The sequence below is a fragment of the Myxine glutinosa genome, chromosome 2 (assembly GCF_964187855.1).
Source record: "Myxine glutinosa chromosome 2, kmMyxGlut1.1, whole genome shotgun sequence".
Taxonomy (NCBI): domain Eukaryota; kingdom Metazoa; phylum Chordata; class Myxini; order Myxiniformes; family Myxinidae; genus Myxine; species Myxine glutinosa.
The window spans coordinates 110,032,351-110,059,568 of NC_136262.1; the positions used below are offsets into that span (position 1 = coordinate 110,032,351).

At 44.5% G+C, this 27,218-nt stretch overlaps 1 protein-coding gene across 3 annotated transcripts in view; it reads right to left on the reverse strand.

Annotated features, from left to right (window-relative positions):
* Nucleotides 1–27,218, reverse strand: part of LOC137414419 (nuclear factor of activated T-cells, cytoplasmic 3) — a 323,497-nt gene that overhangs the window by 140,330 nt on the left and 155,949 nt on the right. For all 3 annotated transcript variants that reach the window (XM_078771398.1, XM_068099948.2, XM_068099947.2), the window contains 3 exons: nt 22,105–22,171; nt 20,475–21,555; nt 16,976–17,138 (listed from right to left, as the gene is read on the reverse strand). In XM_078771398.1, the coding sequence (XP_078627524.1) occupies nt 16,976–17,138; nt 20,475–21,555; nt 22,105–22,123 (1,263 nt within the window). In that variant the 5' untranslated portion in view covers nt 22,124–22,171. The remainder of the gene's footprint in view (nt 1–16,975; nt 17,139–20,474; nt 21,556–22,104; nt 22,172–27,218) is intronic.

Here is a 27,218-nt window from a genome sequence, read left to right on the forward strand (position 1 = left end):
GACCAATCCATAGGCTTTGAGAATGGTTTTCTTCACTATCTCATAATCTGCACATTGGTCAATCGGTAAAGCCGAATAGATATCTTGAGCTTTACCCACCAAAACACTTTGCACTAACATAGTCCAGGACCCCACAGGCCATTTTAGCATTTGAGCCACTTTCTCAAAGTGTAAAAAAAACTTGGCTACCTCCTTTTCATTGAAGGGTGGAACCAGCCTCACATGCCCACCAACATCCCAAGTGTTCTGACTAGTTGTCGAACTAGCCGGCATGGATACTACTTCTCTCCATTCTCCCATTAATTCCAGCTCCTTGAGTTTAAGTTCCTTCTGATACTCCATGTCACGTTCCTTTAACTCCCTTTCGGCTCTCCTTTCCTCTGCTCTTTCCCCTGCTCTTCTTTCTTCTTCAGCTCTCCTTTCCTCTGCTCTTCTCTCTTCTTCAGCTCTCCTTTCCTCTGTTGTTCTCTCCTCGAGTTCTCGTTCCTGTTCTGCTCTGCTTTCCTCGAGTTCCCTTTCAGCTCTCCTTTCCTCTGCTCTTCTCTCCTCGAGTTCTCGTTCCTGTTCTGCTCTGCTTTCCTCGAGTTCCCTTTCAGCTCTCCTTTCCTCTGCTCTTCTTTCCTCGGCTTTCCATTCCAACTCTTTTAACCTTTCCTGGCTCTGCAGTTGCATCTCCATTTTCCGGAGCTCCCCATTTTCTTTTTCTTCGGGTAACCAATCCAAGGCTACCTCTTTCCATGTTCCTTGTCCCACCAGAGATTCTACCACCAATGTCTGCATCTCTGCTTTCTTCATACGAGCTCGGACCTCCAAGTTAAAATGTTTGGCCAATATCAAGAGTTCCGATCTTTTTAACGCTTGGAACTGTGCCTCATTAGGGGATGCCACAAACGTTTCTGCGTCAAACACCATGGTGACTATTAGTTAGCACCTGTTAACCTTCACACAGAAATCTTCCAATTTTTTTGACAAATTTGGGAATGTTAGAAAAATTCCAATTTGGGAATTTTGGGAATGTTAGGGAATTCGATCCTGGACGAATGTTAGGGGAATTTAATCCCAGACGAGATTTAGGAATTTTGTCAGCAAAGACGAGCCCCCAATTTCAATTTGGGCCAATTTTGGACGAGCCCCCAATTTCCGTTACTCGGATGAGCCCCCAATTTCTGTTACGTGCTCCTCACCAACCCCCGGTCACGGTGTACCTCCGAGCCCCGAGAGGAGTCACGGCAGAAAAATGTGTTTTTCAGTATGTCAAAGATCAATGGTGAAGCCACACCAATTGTTACCAACAAACAAATATTGTATTAAGATCACACAAGAATAACAGTACAACAACAATAGTAATCAATTGTACAACCAATATATATTTCCTGTGATGGTACCATCAGGTTCATACAATATAACTCACTGTGCTCCAAGTGAGCGAAAAGAAGAACATTCCCCAATGTCTCTATTCCGGCATCAAACCCAAGTCGATCCGCTCCAGCGATCGTCAGAACGATGTCCAATCGAGACCAGAATCCCGTTCGGATGACAGTCACAGTCACGCGGCCAAAGCTGCGCAAAGGTGCCCTCAAGGCGATGGGGAAATCCAAAGGCGCCCTCCAGGCGACTGGGAAATCACACCCTCGGGTATGGACGTTTCACGGCTCCAAACCGGCGAACTGCAGATTTACCTTCAAAATCCACGTGACACACACACACACCAGATAAACGTCTGGATGCGGTGAAAATGGTTGAAGCGAAGCGAAAAACCTTGCGCGATGCGCAAAGCGCGCGAGTCAAAATGGCCGACGGCCCGTTCGAGGCGTAACGGCACGACAATGATTCTCCTCGGAATCAACCGCCAAAACCTGACACGCAGGTTGATCTGGCACAGCGATAACAACTCTGTCGCAAGAATCCCTTTCCCGGGAAACCCGAAGTTCGCTAGTGACCTCCGTTCATCAACGTTTGCTCCAGACCTCGAAGCAGCTAGGCTTCTTCTCCGACTCACTCGCTCCACTTTCTTTCCTCCTCTTCTTCTTTGTCGTCGTCCGGTTCCGGTTTCATTTAAAACATTGACTTTTTTACCTTTTGAAAATAGTAACCTCTATCTCCCTTAAACTACAACAATAATAGCACATGGAATCAAAAATGTTTACAGTGGATGAAAACCACAACAACGGAAGTGACGAATCCGTAACAATATATATATATATATATATATGTATATATATATATATATATATATATATATATATATATATATATATATATATATATTGTATATATATATGTATATATATATATATATATATATATATATATATATATATATATATATGTATATATATATATATATATATATATATATATATATATATATATATATATATATATATGTATATATATATACTGTATATATATATTGTTATGAATTTGGTAATGCAACATCTAGAGCTAGGTAGATCTGAATAGGTAGGTATTCGGCTGTCGTGACAGGGACTCTACATGTAATAAGTTCTTGATGTTTAGGCGGTTGTCGGGGTAAGATGTATGAGTGTGGATCTACCTGGAGATTCGAGTGTTAAATAGTGAGGGGTTAAAGGTAACGCCCCTGTGAGTCTCACCTAGTAATCAAACCTTTGTCCTTTATGGCACTGCAAACCACATAAACATTAGTTAGGTCCTTAGCGCAACATTAAATAATCCCCCTTTCCCTGACAAGGACTTCGTAATAAATTGACAGGAAACCAGGTCAAAAACACCGCCACGATTGGCCGCCACCGTGTACGCCTCCAAAGGCCTACAAACCTGGCCGGCACGTGTTATGCCAGGACCGCAGGGTCGCGTAACGGGGGAGATGTCAGGAGTCGCGGGAGGCTTTGATTGGCTGAGGAGTGCGCAATGTGACGTCATCGGCCACCAATATAGGCGACGGTCGGACGCCATTTCAGGAGTTGAGTGAGTTCGTGGCAGGCACTGGCAGACGCAGGCAGGCACCAGAGAGTTGAGCGGTGGTGGAGAGTTGGAGAGGACACGCCATTCCAGTCGCAGTTCGAGTGCAGTTCGGGTTGTAGGGAGTCGCAGGAGACACACGAGAGCACACCCAGTTGGCACTGAGCAGTTCGTTGGCACTTGGCTGCCAGCACTCCCACGTCGAGTCGAGTGGAGTTGAAAGGAGTCCTTCCTGTCCCTGGTCAAGTGGAGCCGCTGGCCTGCGTCGGACGTGTGGTGCTTGGAGCGAGGGGCCTCGTGGTGTGCGATCGGGCCGGAAGGAGCGGTGCTGGACACCAACAATACAAGACGACAAAGACAGATAAGCCCGATCTCCGCGTATATTTTGAACGACGGGACGTGTTATTTTCGTGATTAATCTCCCTCGTTTGTGTTTGCTGTCAGTCGTGTGGGGACGTCCCGATTTAGGTTTATTAGAGTTATTAGATTTACCGGCGGGCTTTTTCACTGGCTTTACTTTTCCTAATAAACCCTTATATTACTTTTTGTACATAATATCTGAACGCAGTTTTCCTGGGTGTTTGATTTTAATAGATAAGGTTGCGGAGCCTTCGCTGCGGCCCGCCATTCCGCGCGTTGGTGTTGAACTTGAGTCCGCCATTGAGTGTTCGCCTCGGGAGTTAAAGTCTCGCAAATCGGTCATCCGTAACTGTGGTGTTAACCACGGGTACGCGACAAGTGGTGTCAGGAGTGGGATTTGAACCCGTCGGACAAATTTTTTTGTCCGCGGCGAGACATCGACACGGTCGGGCGTACATTGCGTCCGACGTTCGAACGCAAAATTTGTATAGGCGAGGCGGAGAAATTTAATAATCAATTGGGCATACGGAGCGCGATATCGCGTCTTCGTCAAATTTAAATTGTGTTACTGGAATTATTAAAATAAATACGCGCGCGGGAAACAATCTTCCGGAAAGCGGATGTCGGAAATTGATGAGATGGAAGTACGCAGCGAGGCCTCCGTCAGCGTCGGGAGTGAGCCGGAAATAGGGGAATTTGATGTAGAGGTGAGCCTTGGAACCTCCCTCGTCCCGAGCACCAACTTATCCCCCTCCCCCACCGGGGAGTCGGGAGCAGTAGGAACGGCCCCGACAACCGACCAGATGTTGGGTCAATTGCTTCGAAAAATTGACGGGCTGGAAAATAAAATGAGTAAGGAATGTAGGGAAGGAATGAAGGGAATGAGTGATCGATTGGAGGAACAAATGGGACAAATGAAAAGTGGGTTGGGAAATAAAATTGATGGGTTAAAAGGGGACCTGAATGCCCAGAGTGATAAAATTGAAGGATTAAAGGAGGGATTGAAAGAACAAATCAAAGGGATGGTCAGCAAAATCGATGGATTGGAGGGAAAAATGGAGGTGATGAATGAACAAATGAATGAACAAGGGAATGAAATAAAGGAAAGGAATGAACAATTGGAAGGAAAAATTGGGGAAATGGCACAGCAGCTGGGGAACGAATTGATGGCATAGAAGGGAGAGTGCAAAACCAAATTACGGACAGACTGGGGAAATTTGAGGGTAAAGTAGAAACTCAAATGGGGGAGATGGAAAAAGCCATAGGGGTGGAAATTGAATTGAAACGGGAGGAATTAATGTCGAAAATAGAAGAGGGCGTGACGCAGGCTGTCCAAATGGGGGAAAAGTTGGAGGGTCAGATTGGTGCCACAAATGCTCGAATTGATAAAGCAAATGGGGAATGTTTCCCACATTCTGGCCTGGTTGTTTATCGGGACCGTGTGGATGTCACAACACCCCAACCGGGGGATGAATTTGGAATTGTGCAGCACCAGGGCGGTGGTGCGGAGCAAGAGGGGGTAGAGTTTTTGGGGGTCCGTGCAATGGAGCCGGACCAGGTATTTATTGGGGATATTGATCAAAGCCTGGCGGGGCCAAGAATGATTTGTGGAAATGATGAGGATGGGGATGATTTGATCCAGCGGCTGGAGACCTGTGACAGTCCCATGGAAGTAGAGCTTGTTCAGGCCCAAAGGAGCCTGGGAGATGAGGTGAGTTGGTCCGAGGAGGTGGTTGGAATGACCGAGGGGACGCTCACTGTACACTGCTATTTGGAAACAGAGGCTCCAAAATTGGACGACCAGTTGGGGGAGTGTGTTGGCTCCGGGCTGGATTTGGATCTTGGAGGATCGGGAGATAGAGCTTCTGGAGATTTGGTCCCTGTAGGGAATTTGGATCAACTGCAGGGAGGGGCAGAACAACCGGTGGTAGAAGTTGTTCCCTGCAGCTGCGGTTTGGCAGTGGGAATGAAAATTTGTAAAATAAAATTACAATGGGAAATTGATTTGGAGCAGCCATGGTGGGGATTGGTCCCCGGGCTGCGGGATTTGGACATGGAGAGGTCATGGGTGATGGCCTCGGGCAAAAGTTGCCCCTTTCAAAATTTGGGTATGCCGGCCAGCTGGGGGGCTGTGATGGCGAGATTTGGACGTGGGGTCCAGCCTTGGGTGTCGAGGTACGACCTGGGTCCCACGGGGGGTCTGGTGGAGTGTGGCGTCCCTTGTCCGTCGGGGCGCCGTCCGAGCCGGCGGCTCGGGCCGGCAGGGTCACCGGACCCTGGTGGGGGTTAAGACCTCCAGGGAGGTCCGAGGTGGTTTCTCAAGCCTGGGATGGCAAATATTGAGGACCACTAGGGGGAGGTGTTGTGGGTCGCGCTTTGGTGGTGGCACTGCGGACGGCCAACTTGGGACTGATGTGGTGACCACCCGGGCATGCGACCTGGCACTCTCCTCCAGGGACTCTAGGACAACCAGCATGTGGTGACCTGGCATGGTGGTTGGTCTATGGACGCGGGTCAAACCGAATGGACAGGGATGGAGATAGCCTGCCGGACAACCATTGGGGCATCTGTGGAACGTGATGGTGTGAGTGACCTTCCACAGATGCTCCGTTGTGATTTATGGACTCTCGGGTTGGGAAGAGAGCCATGGGGATGTGAATCGGGAGATGTGTAACGAGCCGAGCATATGGGCCATGCTCGGCTGGCATGTGTATGGCAAAGCATCCTTCTTTGGTGAGGTTAGTGAAATGTGACAAATGGTTGGCATGGGTAATCTGTGGGTTAGATGGAAATTTAAGGGTGGATTTTGAAATGCCATGGTGGACACTGTACAGTGACGCCATTATTGATCCAGGTGTGTAGACCAAAGTGTTGGAGGCTGTGATGAAATTAATAGGGTAGCAAGGCACAGCTTTCAACTGGTTGCGGGGGCAACTGTGCTGATATTTGGGACGCGGGATGATGGGGATGTAGTTGTGTAGCCTGAGGGTCAACGTGGTGCTGTGCGTGTCCGAGGTGTGTGGACCATGTCTTCTGGGTGGGTCTCCTGGTGGAGCATGGCTGTTGACTGGACCTTGGTGTGGTCAAGTGTGGGTGAGCACTGGGGGGCTGCAGTTCTGTAGTCGGACTGGGGGATGATGGGGAGGTGCAGGGGACGTGGCTGTAGGGATGCCACGCACTGCGACCGTGCCCCCCAGGGCCGAGGTTGTGTGTGCGGTAGTGTGTGTTGTGGCAGCAAGTGCTCACCACATTGGCCAGCTGGGGCTGCTGCAGCTGTGTTCCTCGCAGGGGGGCCGAAGGATGGATGGTGGGTCGCACCCTTATGGACACTCATGGGCCATGTTGGCGTTTTGACTGCTCACCTTGTCCCGGTGACCCTTGCACGGTAGAGGTGCAGAGCTGTCGTGGCCACAGGTAGTTGTGTAGTGATGATCACCGTTGGATGCGGATCCACATACCTGCCAGTGTAGTGGGGACAAAAGAGAAATTTGGAAGTATTTGGTAGGCCCCATGTGAAATTTTGGGAATTGTATGGGTGGATGACACTCTTGGACCTGACCAACCTGCAACTACCTGCACTTGAGGTGAGTGTTTTGAGGAGTACTGTCCCAGGCTTCAGGATTTGCTTTGGGAAATTGGGGACATGTAATTTGGAGTTGGGAGGCGGGTGAGAGTGATGACATGGCCGGTGAGGGGATGGAATGGGAGCCACAGTGTCTTGTGGGTGGCGTATGTTTTTGTATTGTGGTTACGTGTTTTGATGTGGTCGTGAGAGTGGAACCTGGAGAGTGTGTGATGATTATTGGAGATAATGAGGGGTGATAATTGTGCTTTTGGAAATGTGCTTTTGGGAAGATGTGATGGTTTAAATGTGAACTGGGGGAATTTCACATGTAGCAGGCCATGGCAAGCCTTGTAACACCTTTTACACCATCTATGAATTGTACTGAATTGTGCTGAGTTGTGTGGAGAATTGAATGGCAGCGGGGGAGGAAGTGTGTTTTGGGGTCTTGTGGGTGGGAAAGGTGTGTGTGTCCGCAGGTACAGAGCAAGCTCTGAGGAGCGATGCCTGCGGGCCCCCCTCTGCGGCAATTACCCCTGGCAGCCGGTGGTAACTGGAAATTGGAGCTCGTCGGTGGAGGGTCTGGTTGGGCGCCGCGGGGTGAGGAAGTCCCCCGGTGACCCGTGTTGCTGCGCGAAAGCAGGAGGCAAAGGAGCCTGGTGTGTGTGGAGACCCTCACCGGCGAGGTAACGGCGGAAAGGGGCTGTTGGGCTGTCATGGGGCCAAGAGGTGAAGGGGGGGGGGCAATGAACTTGTAAGTCGGTTGACTTGTTTTTGGGACTGCGGGCACCACAGCCTGATGCGCCCCCACCATCTTTTTGTGCGGTACCTCCCCGCTGCCTAGTTGAGGAATGCACACACACGTGAATGACATCAATGCCATGGTCCTGCAGGGGGTGTATTGGGAATAAGTGCTTTGTTGATTTTTGAAATGCCTTGATGACCTATGGAATGAGAATGAGTGGTTAAGGGGTCTGTGTTGCATGAATGTGGGCGAAATCCACCGAGCCGTGTCACTCACCTGTAACATCTGGACAGGGCCCGTGGAAATTTAGGGGGGATGCATTGGGGATGGCCCCGCAGGTAAGGTTGAGTCTTGTGGCATCCACCGGGGGACGCGGTCTGTAGACCGGGGTATGTACAAAGGTTAGAGTTTTGAGTTTTGGAAAGATGGTTAAGTTTTGTGGTTAAGTTAGTGTTGTGTGTTGTTGTTTCCTCCCTCCACAGGAACAACGAAGAAGATGTACATACTTGCATGATGGTTAAGGGGTTCAGCATGTTAAGGAAGTGTAGGTAGGTAGTCCGACTCACTTCCCACAGCCCTTCCTGATTTATTTCGTAGGTTAATTAAGTGTGTGACAGTAAGTGTTAAGGCTGGAATGGTAGCCCTGCGGTGAACCTTGCAGGAGCTACGGTTCCAGGGGGGGGGCTGTGTTATGAATTTGGTAATGCAACATCTAGAGCTAGGTAGATCTGAATAGGTAGGTATTCGGCTGTCGTGACAGGGACTCTACATGTAATAAGTTCTTGATGTTTAGGCGGTTGTCGGGGTAAGATGTATGAGTGTGGATCTACCTGGAGATTCGAGTGTTAAATAGTGAGGGGTTAAAGGTAACGCCCCTGTGAGTCTCACCTAGTAATCAAACCTTTGTCCTTTATGGCACTGCAAACCACATAAACATTAGTTAGGTCCTTAGCGCAACATTAAATAATCCCCCTTTCCCTGACAAGGACTTCGTAATAAATTGACAGGAAACCAGGTCAAAAACACCGCCACGATTGGCCGCCACCGTGTACGCCTCCAAAGGCCTACAAACCTGGCCGGCACGTGTTATGCCAGGACCGCAGGGTCGCGTAACGGGGGAGATGTCAGGAGTCGCGGGAGGCTTTGATTGGCTGAGGAGTGCGCAATGTGACGTCATCGGCCACCAATATAGGCGACGGTCGGACGCCATTTCAGGAGTTGAGTGAGTTCGTGGCAGGCACTGGCAGACGCAGGCAGGCACCAGAGAGTTGAGCGGTGGTGGAGAGTTGGAGAGGACACGCCATTCCAGTCGCAGTTCGAGTGCAGTTCGGGTTGTAGGGAGTCGCAGGAGACACACGAGAGCACACCCAGTTGGCACTGAGCAGTTCGTTGGCACTTGGCTGCCAGCACTCCCGCGTCGAGTCGAGTGGAGTTGAAAGGAGTCCTTCCTGTCCCTGGTCAAGTGGAGCCGCTGGCCTGCGTCGGACGTGTGGTGCTTGGAGCGAGGGGCCTCGTGGTGTGCGATCGGGCCGGAAGGAGCGGTGCTGGACACCAACAATACAAGACGACAAAGACAGATAAGCCCGATCTCCGCGTATATTTTGAACGACGGGACGTGTTATTTTCGTGATTAATCTCCCTCGTTTGTGTTTGCTGTCAGTCGTGTGGGGACGTCCCGATTTAGGTTTATTAGAGTTATTAGATTTACCGGCGGGCTTTTTCACTGGCTTTACTTTTCCTAATAAACCCTTATATTACTTTTTGTACATAATATCTGAACGCAGTTTTCCTGGGTGTTTGATTTTAATAGATAAGGTTGCGGAGCCTTCGCTGCGGCCCGCCATTCCGCGCGTTGGTGTTGAACTTGAGTCCGCCATTGAGTGTTCGCCTCGGGAGTTAAAGTCTCGCAAATCGGTCATCCGTAACTGTGGTGTTAACCACGGGTACGCGACAATATATATATATATATATATATATATATATATATATATATATATATATATATATATATATATATATATGTATGTGCGGAGTATCGTTGAGAGAGAGGAAGACAAATGATGAATTGCGAAAGATGGGAATAGAGCCTGTGATTGATGCTGTGAAGAGGAACAGGTTGAGATGGTTTGGTCATGTGTTGAGGGAGGATGAAAGTGACTGGTTGAGAAGAGTGATGGAAATGAATGTCGAAGGAAGTAGAGGACGGGGAAGACCGAGAAAGACTTGGCTAAAGATGGTGGAAGAAGAAATGCGGGCAAGGGGGTTAAACAAGGAGAGATGCAGAAAATAGGGCAAAATGGCGAAGATTGTCATGGGGACCGCAAGGCTAACCCCCGCTCTAGCAGGGAAAATGGCCTTAAAATGCATGTTGTTGTTGTTGTTGTATTCATATATATATATATATATATATATATATATATATATATATATATATATATATATATATATATATATATATATATATATATATATAATTATATATATACATATATATATATATATACATGTGTGTATATGTATATATATATATATATATATATATATATATATATATATATATATATATGTATATATATATATATATATATATATATATATATATATGTATATATATATATATATATATATATATATATATATGTATATATATATATATATATATATATATATATATATATATATATATATATATATATATATATATATATATATATATAAATATATATATATATACAGGTATATATATATATATATATATATATATATATATATATATATATATATATATATATATATATATATATATATATATATATATATATATATATATATATTATATATATATTAGATACATATATATATATATATATATATATATATATATATATATATATATATATACTTATACATTCAAATATGTACATATATGTACATAGACATACATATGCATACATATATATATCACACTCAAAATGTTAACATTGTGTGAGTTAATATATGTAGGTCATTAATACATATTCGAATGCAGAGAAAAAGTTTCTTAATGGCCATTTCAAAGAATGGAGGATGATAGCATCGTTATAGAACTCAGAGGAGCGCTGCCATTTCTACCCATTCATTGCAAAAATGTTCATTGAACAAAGGAGTGCTGTTGTAAAAACTTCATTCAAAATGGTCTCATTCAATAAAAGGGGACGAAACCATTCAGTGGCTCTATCTGCAGTTCGGCATCAACTCTGAAGTTTGTTTTCTCTCTGCAAACCTCTATCTTCCAAGGTTCTCTTGATGACATTCATCATTTAATCTGGTTTAATTTGCCAGAATTAATCACTGCTGTGGAGCAATTATTATTAATAATAATCATCATAATAACTACAACTGCACTCAGTAGAGAACATACCTCCGCCTGGTGAATAGTTTACATTTTGTATCTCAGAGTAGACCAGAAAATCACAATACAGAATCGGATTTAATAAAAAATCAATCACAGGAATCACCATAGGTCCAGTCTTTCATACCCTGATCTACTCCTCGTTTTTGGCCATATCACTCAATGGTGAAGAACCACTTAAGAAATTCTAGGAGCTGGATCTGGATCCGGATCTTCACCAAAATGGAATCGATTCTTTCTTGTCAAACACACAACCTGTCCAACAAGTTTTGTCCAAATCCATCCATAACTTTTTGAGATACCCTGCTATGTGTCGTTTTTGGCCCGATCTTTCAATAGTGAAGAATCACTTAAATAATTAAATAATTCTCATATCCGAATCCATATTTAGATCTTCACCAAATTCGAATGGAATCGTTCTTGTCAGACACCCAACCGGCCCACCAAGTTTCGTTGAAATCCGTGCACAACTTTTTGAGATATTCTGCTATGTGTTGTTTTTGGCCCGATCTCCCAATGGTGAAGAATCACTTAAAAATTCTAGTATCCGGATCCGAATCCGGATCTTCACCAAAATCTAAATCATTTCGTCCTCGTCACATACACTACATCTCTGCCAAATTTCCTCCCAATCCGTCCACAACTTTTTGAGATATCTTGTTCACAAACGGACAGACAAACAAACAGACAGACAGGGGTGAAAACATAACCTCCATCCACCTTTGGTGGCGGAGGTAATAATAATATGGATTTCCTGTCTCGGAACTTCGGAGACAATTATGGCCATCTTGCCTATGCAGTGGCTGCCAACCTATGGTTGTTTATCTATGCTCTACCCTTATTAAATGCCGAGCATCATGCAAGCAGCACATACTTCTTATAGTATTTGGTATGACTCAGCTGTGGTCAGGTTTGAACCGCCAACCTCCCAGACTCAGACAGAAGGTCTAACCAATGCGCCACTGAATCTCAAAATAATTACCGATTCAAAATAAAATATTTAATCAAACTAGAAAGCTGTTTAACCACAAAGGTCCAACTTAATTTGGCTTTCACAGATCCAGAAAATTCTAAATTATGTGTGGATTTGCCTTTCAATCATCTTTATTCTATACAGTCAAGGAAGTGAAATCAAAAGGTTAAAACGAAACTTTACCCGAGACTTGAGGTCCAAAAGGTGTTTTTGAAGCAACTACGTGTGTGTGTGTGTGTGTGTGTGTGTGTGTGTGTGTGTGTGTGTGTGTGTGTGTGTGTGTGTGTGTGTGTGTGTGTGTGTGTGTGTGTGTGTGTGTGTGTGTGTGTGTCGCTGGCTTGCGGAGAGTAGTTTGCTTTATAAGCACAGCTGCACCAAAAGTAGGGAATTTCAGGCATCTTTGTAATTGTTTGAGGCTGCAGAAAAGCTCAGTGTCAGTCTTTGATGGAATTGAAAAGAAAAATGCCCTTTACAATCAGAATGACAAGATGGGCAAATGTAAAAACCGTTTCCTATTTTGTTTTGTATCTGCATCTGGAGCAGCTCATACTTGAGGATGCATGCATACACATTGTGTTTTTTTAATTTTAATATAGAAGGAAGCACCACTCAAAGAAGCCACTCGTCATTCCGCGTGGACATTACCAAACGTACACCTGCATTCACCGGTCCCCTGAGAATCATACTCCTAGCATTGCTCATTCCATCCCAATGGCAAAAAAAAACGTGATGAAAAGGGCAATAAATTCTGCAGAAAGTGGGAATTTGCAATTTGCCCAAAATACCAGCAAATGGTTCCCGGAATTGTTTTATAGGAAACATGGGATTTTTGATATTCAACGGTGACTGATTAACACACCTCCAGGTGACTGTATATGAGGATCAAATGAAAACTAGGCAGGTTACAATTGGCTCTACTTTGGTTCACGATTACAGAGCTCGGGAATAGACAAACCATCTGCAATCCACCTGTTTTCAGTTGTATACAAGTTCCTACAGACACCTTGATACATAGCAATGGCTTTTGAGGGACAGAGGTTCAACAGCATAGAATTACCTCGCCACCAAAGGTGCACAGAGGTTGTGTTTTCACCCATGGCTGTTTGTCTGCGAGCAGGATACTTCAAAAAGTTGTGGAAGGATTCGGACGAAACTTGGTGGACAAGCTGGGTGTGTGATAAGGATGAATTGATTCGATTTTGATGAACATAAATGTGTGTGTGTGTGTGTGTGTGTGTGTGTGTGTGTGTGTGTGTGTGTGTGTGTGTGTGTGTGTGTGTGTGTGTGTGTGTGTGTGTGTGTGTGTGTGTGTGTGTGTGTGTGTGTGGACCATAACTTATGTTTACAATTTGACCTTTTGTCATCAGATTTTCCAACAAACCTTTATTATGAGAATATGGAGTAGCCTAATTAATAATTAGGTCAAAATGTCAAAGGGCAAACTTATAGTAGATACAAACAGGCCTTACCAGCACGTCCACCACTGCGCAGCATGAGACGGCAGGTTTTGTAATCGCCTCTGTTTATTCACTTATTTACCAATTGAGCATTTGTCATAAAATTTTCAACAAACCTCGTTTATAAGAATATGGAGAACACCAAGTAATAAAATATACATTTTTTTTTTGCTGTTATTTTCATCAAACTACAAAGCGGAGGTGGGGACTGGCTATGCATTTTTGGGATGCTTTCTAGTTTCATTTATATTTCTGTTGAAAAAGTATTCATGCATGATGTAAGAACACAAAAAGAATGCTATAGTTGGCATAACAATGTCAATGATTCTTCGATTTTCTCAATGGTTAAGGAGTCTGCATATTTTCCAAGAGCTGCACAGGTATAGTCACAGCAGCCGTGTTTTGGTGAAGTGGTGTGTTGGTGATGCGGCGTGTTGGTGAAGTGGCGTGTTGGTGATGCGATGTGTTGCTGATGCGGCGTATTGGTGATGCGGCGTATTGGTGGTGCGATGTGTTGCTGATGTGGTGTGTTGGTGATGTCGCGTGTTGGTGATATCGCGTGTTGGTGATGCGGCGTGTTGGTGATGCGGCGTGTTGGTGATGCGGCGTGTTGGTGATGCGGCGTGTTGGTGAAGTGGCGTGTTGGTGATGCGATGTGTTGGTGAAGTGGCGTGTTGGTGATGCGATGTGTTGGTGAAGTGGCGTGTTGGTGATGCGATGTGTTGCTGATGCGGCGTGTTGGTGATGCGGCGTATTGGTGATGCGGCGTATTGGTGATGCGGCGTATTGGTGGTGCGATGTGTTGCTGATGTGGCGTGTTGGTGATGTCGCGTGTTGGTGATGTCGCGTGTTGGTGATGCGGCGTGTTGGTGATGCGGCGTGTTGGTGATGCGGCGTGTTGGTGATGCGGCGTGTTGGTGATGCGGCGTGTTGCTAATGCGGCGTGTTGGTGATGTCGCGTGTTGGTGATGTCACGTGTTGGTGATGCGATGTGTTGCTGATGCAGCGTATTGGCGATGCGATGTGTTGCTGATGCGGCGTGTTGGTGATGCGGCGTGTTGGTGATGCGGCGTATTGCTGATGCGGCGTATTGGCGATGCGATGTGTTGCTGATGCGGCATGTTGGTGATACAATGTGTTGCTGATGCGGCGTGTTGGTGATGCGATGTGTTGGTGATGTCGCGTGTTCGTGATGCGATGTGTTGGTGATGTCACGTGTTGGTGATGCGGGGTGTTGGTGATGTCACGTGTTGGTGATGCGGCGTGTTGGTGATGCGGCGTATTGCTGATGCGGCGTATTGGCGATGCAATGTGTTGCTGATGCGGCATGTTGGTGATGCAATGTGTTGCTGATGCGGCGTGTTGGTGATGCGATGTGTTGGTGATGCGGTGTGTTGGTGATGTCGCGTGTTGGTGATGCGATGTGTTGGTGATGCGGCGTATTGGCGATGCGGCGAGTTGGTGATGCGGCATGTTGCTCATGCGGCGTGTTGGTGATGCTGCGTGTTGGTGATGCGGCGTGTTGGTGATGCGGCGTGTTGGTGATGCGATGTGTTGCTGATGCGGCATGTTGGTGATGCGGCGTGTTGGCGATGCGGCGTGTTGGCGATGCGGCGTGTTGGCGATGCGGCGTGTTGGTGATGCGGCGTCTTGGTGATGCAGCATATTGGTGATGCGATGTGTTGCTGATGCGGCGTATTGGTGATGCGATGTGTTGCTCATGCGGCGTGTTGGTGATGTCACGTGTTGGTGATGCGGCGTATTGGCGATGCGGTGTGTTGGTGATGCGGCGTATTGGTGATGCGGCGTGTTGGTGATGCGATGTGTTGCTCATGCGGCGTGTTGGTGATGTCACGTGTTGGTGATGCGGCATGTTGGTGATGCGGCGTATTGGCGATGCGGTGTGTTGGTGATGCGGCGTATTGGTGATGCGGCATATTGGCGATGCGGCGTGTTGGTGATGCGGCGTGTAGGTAATGCGGCGTATTGGCGATGCGGCGAGTTGGTGATGCGGCGTATTGGTGATGCGGCGTATTGGTGATGCGGCGTATTGGTGATGCGGCATGTTGCTCATGCGGCGTGTTGCTCATGCGGTGTGTTGGTGATGTCGCGTGTTGGTGATGTCACGTGTTGGTGATGTCGTGTATTTGTGATGAGGCGTATTGGTGATGCGATGTGTTGGTGATGTCGCGTGTTGGTGATGCGGTACCCCCTGTAGGTCACTGGAGGAATTTGCTAAATGTTCAGGGTGCTGGTGATAACTCACCTACTCTTTGTCAAAAGACTGATTATGTGCAGTGCGCCGGTAATCAATTCTAGAAGAGTGACCGGCTTAATGTTCCAGAGAAGAAGGCCCGGATTGGGGAATTGTTGGACATAAATATTCCAAAAGCATAAATAGGAGATATAAAAATTGATTTGAAGAGCAGTCGAGGATGGTTAGGGTTATCATACCTCTTCTGTTCATCTGCACCTTTATGGAGCCCAAAAGGATGGGAGAAGGTAGTGTAATCGGAGTGTGTGTGTGTGTGTGTGTGTGTGTGTGTGTGTGTGTGTGTGTGTGTGTGTGTGTGTGTGTGTGTGTGTGTGTGTGTGTGTGTAATGAATGACAATGAAAATGTGTGTGTGAATGAAAGAGAGGAATAGAATTGTGAGGAACAGAAATGAAAAAACGAGATTGTGATTGTGTGTGTGTGTGTGTGTGTGTGTGTGTGTGTGTGTGTGTGTGTGTGTGTGTGTGTGTGTGTGTGTGTGTGTGTGTGTGTCTAGCTGAAGGACAGATTGCACATGTAGACCTACACTGTACTACTACAATCAGTGTATCATGAGAAAAGGTCAATATAATGACTGTAATGATTATGTTTTCTGAACATTTGCAACTTCCCTATCTGGTCTGAACAGTTCCACTCTATTTAAGGTTCGATTTTGTCAGCAAAAGGTTCATCCGTGGGTTTACTGCAGTGGGAAATGAGCTGGGGCTGACATTTTGAGTGTTCACTATTCATCAGAGCAAAAGAGGCATAAGTGGATGGGCTTTAGCATGGGTGGTCTATTTTCATATATGTGGTTGGAGGACCATATTTTTCTCGAATGAAAGGGCTGATGCTCTCACGTCAGCCACATTTTATATCCCACAGTGGTAAACATAATCTTTAATTGATACAATATATTGTTTATCTTGTCCGCAGACTGACCATGGGCCTTCACAGAGACTTGCGTTAACACTCCCTCATATATTATTTGATTCCAGTACAATTAGTCCGATGGTATCTTAAATTCATGTTTTAGCAGAAGATGGAATCGCTCGGCCTAAAAGTCTAAAACAGTCGAGTGGAATTCAATCAACCTCAACACTAATTTTGTGTCCATTGCAAATGGAATCCTCAATAGGTGTTCCAGAGAAACTAAGGTACCCTATGGTGGCTTACAACATCATGGCAGTTTTGACACCTGAATCTCTGGGCATGTAAATCCATAGGCCTTTCAGGCATCAAATGACAACCATCTAGTTATGGATATGCAACGTGAAATGCGAAATCCTTACCTTCACCACAGGATGGCCACCACTGGCCGCCTTGACAGCTCCACGGCTGCCCTCTGTTTCATAGTGAGCGCGATGGTGAGGCTTTGGCTCGACTTCGATCTTGAGCTCACACAGACCCGATTGTGATGGTAGCTGCCAGTCAAGTGGTGGTAATGATGATGTCCTGTGGGAGACAACGTCACTTGCAATTTTCTACTTGATGGACAAATGCGGACCTCAATGGGGACAGCTGGCTAATTACTAGTGGTCTAAATTGTTCTGTTAAATTGATAAAGATGTAGGTTTTCAAGAATGACAAAGGGGAATACAAATACAGTAAGACAAATAAATGTGGTTCGGTTTTTTCGTCCATCAAAAATATTGAAAGAAAATGATCAAAACAATCGGAGATTAAAAAGAAAGAGAAGTAACTACTCGAGATATGTGACCCAAGCTAGACACACCAGCTCCATACAGGAGCGGCCATGAGGAAGAGGACAGAGGGGGGGGGGGGGGGGGTTGATATGTATGTACATGTGCGGGGGGAGGGGGGATGATGAGGGGGAGATGAGGGTGGGTCATGTGTATGTACATGTGTGTGGGGAGGGGGTCATGTGTATGTACATGTGTGGGGAGGGGGGGTTCATCTGTATGTACATGTGTGGGGAAGGGGAGGTTCATGTGTATGTACATGTGTGGGGAAGGAAAGGTTCATGTGTATGTACATGTGTGGGGAAGGGGAGGTTCATGTGTATGTACATGTGTGGGGAAGGGGAGGTTCATGTGTATGTACATGTGTGGGGAAGGGGAGGTTCATGTGTATGTACATGTGTGGGGAAGGGGAGGTTCATGTGTATGTACATGTGTGGGGAAGGGGAGGTTCATGTGTATGTACATGTGTGGGGAAGGGGAGGTTCATGTGTATGTACATGTGTGGGGAAGGGGAGGTTCATGTGTATATACATGTGTGGGGAAGGGGAGGTTCATCTGTATGTACATGTGTTGGGAAGGGGAGGTTCATGTGTATGTACATGTGCAGGTGAGGGGGAGGGGGGTCATGTGTATGTACATGTGTGGGGAAGGGGAGGTTCATGTGTATGTACATGTGCAGGTGGAGGGGGTGGGGGGTAGTGGGGGTCATGTGTATGTGCATGTGTGGGGGGGGGGGGGTGGTGATAAGGAGTTCATGTGTACTTACTTACTACTTACTTGAGTTTACTTTGTATTCAGAGTGCTTTTCAGCTTTTAAAATACATTTTCACACTCCATTAGCTTATGATTCTTGAGAATCGGCCGGGGTTGAGGAGGCATGTTATTGTCATTATTATCATTACTAGGGCATGCCCGTACTATATATATATCTAAAATTATATCCCCCCCCCTCTATTTACATGAAATGGTTTGGTCCATTCGCAAAGCCAAAGCGAACGGCTTGCGAGTACGGTGACAATCCCCCCCCCCTCTATTTACATGAAATGGTTTGGTCCAAAGCGAACGGCTTGCGAGTACGGTGACAATCCCCCCCCTCTATTTACATGAAATGGTTTGGTCCAAAGCGAACGGCTTGCGAGTACGGTGACAATCCCCCCCCTCTATTTACATGAAATGGTTTGGTCCAAAGCGAACGGCTTGCGGAGTTTGGTAAAGAAATCGCCATAGCTCGGTAACTACTTGTCCGATTAATATGAAACCTTGAAAAGGCACATCCTCGGGTCCCCAGCAATATACCTGGCAAGTTGCAAGTATATCGGACCCGTGGTTGTCGAGAAACAGCGGTCACAGACAAACATACATACATACATACAAACATACAAACATACAAACATACACACAGAGATTACTGGAATTATAGATAGATTAGTTTTAAAACATAGTTTAACGCCAACATAGCGGCAACATAGTTTGCCAACGTGAAATAAATGAATACGCTCTCAAATGTGCCGTCCGAGGCAGAGTCTGTTCGCCACGTTCGGCACACGTGATAGCTCGCTGCTCTCTGATTGGTTGAATCGTTTTTGGACATAGCTCGGTAACTACTTGTCCGATTAATATGAAACGTTGAAAAGGCACATCCTCGGGTCCCCAGCAATATACCTGGCAAGTTGCAAGTATATCGGACCGGTAGTTGTCGCGAAACAGCGGTCACAGACAAACACACAGACACACACACAGACACACAGACACACAGAGATTACTGGAATTATAGATAGATTATTGGTAATATTATTATTATTATTATTTTGTAATAACAATTTTATTACTATGCTATTGTCATTATTACCATTATTATTGTTAATATTATTATTATTATTTTGTAATAATATTATTATGCTATTTTCATTATTGCTGACATAACATTTTGAACGGAAAAATTTCATCCGAGGGTGAAAAGCTTGATGCCCAGCTTCTTCTTCGCATGATGGATAAATGGCAGCATGATAATATTCTTGTCAATATCACTTGATATGTTATTGTTAATATTACTGTAGTATAATATTATTTATTACTTTTGTTATTGGAAGTGGCCTTGGAAAAACGCCATGATGAGCTATCTATATACACCTTAACACAGCATTTGTCCAAGGCGTTTAAACTCCTGGGGGAGGAGGGCAAATGAACTCGCTACAACCACAATGACGTGACCCTTAGTCCCCATGGTAAGTTTGGTTGAGATTGGACAAGTAACGACCGAATGCATCGTGGTCAGACAGACGGACCCCAAAACATTTAGTGCGCCGTTTGGAAAATTGAAAACCCGCTTTTGAACGATCCTATTAATCAAAGCAACAATGTGAAATCCAAACAAAATGCGTCACTAAATATATGGCCGAGAGGACTCGTCCTCAGAAAAGGATCTACGTCATCACTGCCCTACCTTATTACAACAAATATTAAAGTTGCATTCAGATTTATCAATACATAATGTAAAAACACACACAACTCTAATATTGAAGCCATGACTCATTCAGTCTCTTAACCAATTTTAATTCCAAGAAAGATTTTCATTTTTTTTCCAAAATGATGGCCTAATAAATATTCCTGGGTGGCATTTGACATCAAAAGAGGCAAAATACGAGTAACCCGAGACTCTCATTTCAAATACCTTTCGAAAATCCCCACAAGTCTCTTGGCTCGTAGTTGGATGCTGGAATGGCTTCAGTTCATTTGAGGTCCCCAGGAATTTGGCAAACAGTGTCAAAGGAAGGCCTATGGTAAAAAGTGGTCTTGCCTTGAAATACCCACATTGGAAGCACAATTTGTGGTTGACAAGGAAAACTCGATGGTGTAATGAATGGATTTTTAAAAAGATTTCCTTTTAAACCGAATACGACCCTCGTACAAGGTATGAAGAAGGTCAACTTTGGGGATAATTGGCTTCGATTGCATCACTAAAGTTATGATGGAATGAGGCCTGCTGAAACCTGGTGGATTATGATGCACAATGGCACCTGGGCTGTTGTTAACAAGGTGCATCGAGAAACATTTCAATCCAAAAGCATAAACTTCTGAAAATATTTACCTGAAAATGGGGGCATGGGTCATGCCACTTGGCTTTGACTTCTCCCATGGGAAGATCGAGGGCAAACAAAGGAAGGATTCCCGGCTGTGTTCTCTTTTGACCGTCTGCTGTGATAAGCTCTGCTCGTCTGCACTCTGACATGATCCACCATCTGCAGCTGCCTCGGAGGTCCGACGGGATTTGGATGGAACATCCCTGGTTGGGTCTGTGACCTTGTGGTGGCTTGTGGGCAACGCTTCATCGGCTATACATCCACGTGGTGAAGCGATGGGTGATGTCGTAGGGGAATGCTCGGGTGAAGCGTGCATGGCTGACCGCTGGTGGAATACATCAGCATTCGAATAGCGTCGTTTTCCTCGGGGTGAGGTTGGCTGAGATAGAGGTCCCTGTGGAAGCAGAGGTGGGTGCAGGTAGGCTTCATCAGGGGGGCAGTTGCGAAAAACCGGACCGGCAGAGCGGCGCCGGGCTACGGGATGATGATTCTGAGGCGGTATAGAAGGCCAACCGTTATCCGAGAACCCACGGATGCTAGGTGAGCCCTCAGGAGAAGGAAGGGGAGAGTGGTGTGGTGAGGTGCTGTGAAAGGCAACACGTGACGTCGCATCATTGAGTTCCATCTCTCCATCTTCACCTGTATATGGGTAAGATTCGATGGATGATGCATCAGAAAAACAACTCCGCGATGAAAGGCTTCCGGTCGGGCTCAAATTGTGCGACGTCTCACGGTAGAAACCATGCTCGAGTGGGAGGTACAAATGATCAAGAAGCCGCGATCCCAGAATTCCTTGCGAGCCATTACCATTGGTGTCTCCTTGCTCAGCTTTCGGTAGACTGTTATGCGGAATGGCTGTTATTTGGATGCTGGGACAATCGATGGCGGTTGGTTCGGCCCTGGACCGCCCGTTTGAGTTTGGAAACTTGCCCTCAGTAAATCCAGCCCTTGGACAGTGCTGTAGGCCAGAGTGAACCCAAGAGGAGCTCATGTCGGGAGTATGGATCAGGCTGTGCACGTCTGGAGCCAGAGTAGGTCTGGAGTGGTGCATCGTGAGGTTCTGCAAGTCGATCGGTTCGTGGTTACAATCTGTCAGGGCAATAAGAAAAGGAGAAATTAGAGTTCCGTTTATGGTTTTCCTACATCGTTACCGCAACACGAGATGTCCAAAAAAACATCTGTACAGATGAGTAAAAACAGTGCCCTTAAAAGCTAACCTGGAAGTGTGTTTAGCTCCAGAAAACAGTGATTTCCCTTCCTGTCAATCAATGAGTCATATCCAAGAGTGGAAACCGGTCCCACCCAGCTACAGGGGTCAGCTTAGTGAATGTCGGGTTAGTGCTATTATTTTCACTTCGTGGGACTTGGATAGCTGGAAGGAAAAGTCTTTTCTGTTGACAGCCAGTGCTGCTACCATCTCAGCTGTGATTCCTCAGCTGCCCGGAAGCAACTGGACAGTTTAATTGTGTTTTAGAGGGAATATGTTTGTGCTTCTGTGCTAGGAAACAGCTCACCCTATCAATTATAAGCAACGTGTCGATTTGTTATAACACGTGTAGTTTCACAAAATAAAAGTAGACATATCATCCCAATAAAAATTTCTTTATAAGATTTAATAAATAAATAAAAATCCCTTACTCAGGCTGTGGATTCGCATGATCTCTTAGTCCCGGAAGAAAGTAGGGGGGAAATTGAGGATGTTGTCCTGCAGGTAAAAGATGGTAACAAAAGTAAGGACGGATACAGTATTTCGACAAATTGTACATTATGTGGGCATTGAATCTTTTATTATCCTCGCCGGAGGAGAGGGTATTGCATTTGGGTCCGATTGTCTGTCTGTCTGTCTGTTTGTCCGCACAGAACGTGAGTATACTCTTCTCAGCAATCGTTGGTCTGATTGCCAAGTAATTTCACCATAGGATTCCTCCTATATAATTTTTCATCATAATTATGACGTCATAGGTCACGTGGTGCGGACACCATCTTGGAAAAATCGAAACATTTTACACCTCCATCTCCAAAACCGCTCCACGGAAATTTTTTTTAACATGGCTCATTGTCAAGTACTCCCCATGGAGAACAACATATTCATGATGACGGCATGACTGCTTTCATTCTGACGTCATAATTACTAGAACGCTTGATCCGATCACTTTGAAATTTCTTAAGCATAATCTACACAAAAATTGTATTGGAGAATTAAATTCATGACATCATCATTGGTCACGTGGTTTGGAAGCCATATTGGACTGAACATAAATCTACGTCATCAATAAACCACACATACATTTTTTTTAAATGCTTACTACAGCGAAGCACATAAACAGCAATCTGTTTTCATGTGATCGATGCAAAAAGCAATCTGACATATATTGTAAGTTAATCAAAAGTTCATCAAAATGTTTTAAAGTCTTAACTTGGACAGACTAGTACAGGAAGGGCAAATCAAGGATCCAAATCAGGTAGCTGATTATTAACTGCACTGGACACAAGCAGTGCACCGTCTGTGACACGTTTATGGATTTTGTTTACTCTCTCAGATCTCCAATATCGTAAATCCTAAACTGATGAAATGACATGAAAGTAATTCAACACTGTGAGAAATATAAAAACGCATTAACCCTCCCCCACCATCTCGTACACACACGTACAAGTACAAACACACACACACACACACACACACACACAAATGCATGTGCACACACACACACACACACACACACACACACACACAACATACACATAAACACACACACAAAAACACACACACATACATACACAAACAAACACACACACACACACACAAATACATACACAAACACACACACACAAACACACACACACACACACACACTTTTGAGTATCTCTAGCTATTAAATTTAAAAATGATTTGTTAAATTATGATTAAACTTAAATTTTGATTTTGTTTTTTATTACAAATAAAGTTATTGCTTTTAACCATGATAGTTCAGGAGAGCTCACGGCAAGCATAATAGTTCAGGTCGTTCCTCACAACATACTCTAATTTATGGATGGAACAGTTTACATATGTGCACAATTGAGTACATGTGGGAAGTGGGGATTAAATTGGCCTGAAGTAAGTGGGGGTTAATTTGGTCCGAAATAAGTGGAGGTTAAATTAGCCCGAAGTAAGTGGGGGTTAAATTGGCCCCACAAATATATATATATATATATATATATATATATATATATATATATATATATATATATATATATATATATATATATATATATATATATATGATGCAGCTTTGTTTGGCTGGAGGAACATGGGGGTAAATGTATTGAAATCCTAGCCACCTCGGGTAATTGATTAAATGAGAGCTGATTGGTTATTCCTTCCAAATATGGGAAGACTATAGAAAGTAATACAGTGCCTATATATGGCCGACTACACGTCTACACCCCCTTTAAAATTTTCACTTTTTGTTACATTATAACGTGGAATTAAAATGCATTAAATCAGACTTTTTCCACCTTTATTTGCACATCTTAACCCACAACTTCCAAGTGAAAAACAAATTCTACAACTTTCAGAAAAAATAATTAAAAATGCAAAATTGGAATATCTTGGATGGATAAGTGTCCACCCCCCCTTATAATAGCAATTGTAAAATAGCTCAAGGTGTAACCAATCACCTTCAAAATCACACATCAAGTTAATTGGCCTCCACCTGTGTTAAATTGTAATGATTCTGATTATTTCAGAATAAAATCAGCTGTTCCTGTAGGTTTCCTCTGCTGAATCGTGCATTTCACAGCAAAGACCTCTGGGATAAGGTTGTGGAAAGGCACAAATCAGAGCATGGGTATAAAAATATTTCAAAGGCCTTGAATATCTCTTGGAGCCCAGTCAAAGCAATCATTAAGAAGTGGAAGGCGTATGGTACCACCAAGACCCTGCCTGGATCAGGCCGTCCCTCCAAACTGTATGACCAAGCAAGGAGGAGACTGATCAGAGAGGCCAGCAAAAGACCAATGGCAACTTTGAAAGATCTACAGACTGTTATGGCAAAGACTGGTCACTGTGTGTATATGACAACAATATCCTAAGGACTCCACATCTGGCCTGTATGGTAGGGTAGCAAGAAGGAAGCAATTACTCAAAAAAAACCATCGTGAGTCCCATTTGAGGTATGTAAAAAAACACTGGAGATTTTGAAGCCATGTGGCAAAAGGTTTTGTGGTCTGATGAAACAAAGTTGGAGCTTTTTGGCCTAAATGTAAAACATTATGTTGGGCACAAACCCAACACAGCACATCACCCAAAGAACACCATCCCTACTGTGAAGCATGGAGGTGGCAGCATCATGTTATGGGGATGTTTCTCATCAGCAGTGACTGTGGCACTTGTCAGGACAGAAGGGAATACAATGGAGTACGATGGGAATACGATGGAACAAAATACAGAAAAACCCTCGAGGAAAACCTGCTGCCCTCTCCAAGAAAGCTGAAATTGGTACGGAAGTTCACCTTTCAGCATGACAACGACCCAAAGCACACAGCCAAAGCTACACTGGAGTGGCTAAGGACCAAAAAGTTAAATGTCCTTCAGTGGCCCAATCAGAACCCCGACCTAAATCCAATCGAAAATCTGTTGCGTGACTTGAAGATGGCTGTACATCAACGCTCCCCATGCAACTTGAATGAGCTTGAACAGTTTTGTGCAAAAGAATGGTCAAATATTGCCCAATCAAGGTGTGCAAAGTTGGTAGAGACCTATCCCAACAGACTCACAGCTGTAATTAGTTAAAGGTGCTTCCACCAAGTATTAACTCAGGGGGGTGGACACCGATCCAACCAAGATATTCTAGTTTTGTATTTTTTATTAACTTTCTGAAATTTGTAGAATTTGTTTTTCACTTGGAAGTTTGGGTTACGATGTGTAAATAAAGGTGGAAAAAGTCTCATTTAATGCATTTCAATTCCAGGCTATAAGGTAACAAAAGGTGAAAATTTTGAAAAGTGGGTGTAGACTTTATATGGCACTGTATGTATGTGTGTATGTATGTATGTATGTATATATGTATATATATATATATATATATATATATATATATATATATATATATATATATATACATATACATATACATATATATATATATATACATATACATATACATATATATATATATATATACATATACATATACATATATATATATATATATATACATATATATATATATACACAGTCACGTGAAAAAGTAAGTACACCCCATGTAAAGTTTTGACTTTTGCAACATATAGCTATTTGATCTTCTTTTCAACAATATTGAAAGATAAAGGTGATATAATATAACAAATATCATGAAACATTTACATTTTGTAGTCCATTGTATAATTTAAATAAACATAAATGCAAATTTCACATGTGGAAAAAGTAAGTACACCCCTACATTTATCACTACTTCAAATACCTAAAATTAGAATCAGGTGCACCAGCTCAGGTGCAAATGATTAGAACATCGTTAGAGAGGATCTTGGAGGAACCTGTCTTATTTAAACCTCAGACATTTAGTTTGGGTTGCTCTTTGTTGTTGAAATGTGTGGCGTCACAATGCCTCGATCAAAAGAGCTCTCTGAGGCCTTCAGAAAGAAGGTTATAGACGCCTACGAGTCTGGGAAGGGATTTAAAAAGATCTCCAAACAATTTGAAATCAATCATTCGACTGTCCGGAAGATCATCTACAAGTGGAGAAGATTCAAAACAACTGCCAACTTGTTCAGGCCAGGCCGCCCCAGCAAGTTCAGCCCGAGAGCAGACCGCAAGATGCTGAAAGAAGTCTCTAAGAACCCCAGAATGTCATCACGGGACCTACAGGTAGCTCTTGCCACTGTTGATGTCAAAGTGCACGAGTCTACCATGAGAAAGAGGCTGCACAAATTTGATCTACATGGGAGGTGTGCCAGGAGGAAACCTTTGCTGTCCAGAAAGAACATCAGGGCAAGACTAAAGTTTGCCAATGAACACGGAGGCAAAGACCAGCACTTCTGAAACAATGTGCTCTGGACAGATGAGTCGAAGGTAGAGCTATTTGGCCACAGTACCAGAAGACACGTTTGGCCAAAACCAAAGACAGCATTTGACCACAAAAACCTGATACCAACTGTAAAGCATGGTGGTGGAAATATTATGGTTTGGGGCAGCTTTGCTGCATCAGGGCCTGGGCAGCTCACCATCATAGAATCCACTATGAATTATTCATTGTACCAGAGGGTGCTTGAGGATAATGCGAGGCCAGCTGTCGGAAAGTTGAAGCTCAACCGAAGGTGGACCTTGCAACATGACAATGACCCTAAACATCTATCTATAATTCCAGTAATCTCTGTCTGTCTGTACGTTTGTTTGTCTGTGACCGCCGTTTCTCGACAACCACGGGTCCGATATACTTGAAACTTGCCAGGTATATTGCTGGGGACCCGAGGATGTGCCTTTTCAAGGTTTCATATTAATCGGACAATTACTTACCGAGCTATGTCCAAAAAACGATTCAACCAATCAGAGAGCAGCGAACGATCGCGTGTGCCGGCGTTGCGAATGGACCAAACCATTCCATGTAAATAGAGGGGGGGGGTTCTGTGGTCGTTGCGAATGGACGAAACCATTTCATGTAAATAGAGGGGGGGGATTGTCACTGTACTCGCAAGCCGTTCGCCGTTCGCTTTGGCGTTGCGAATGGACCAAACCATTTCATGTAAATAGAGGGGGGGGATATAATTTTAGA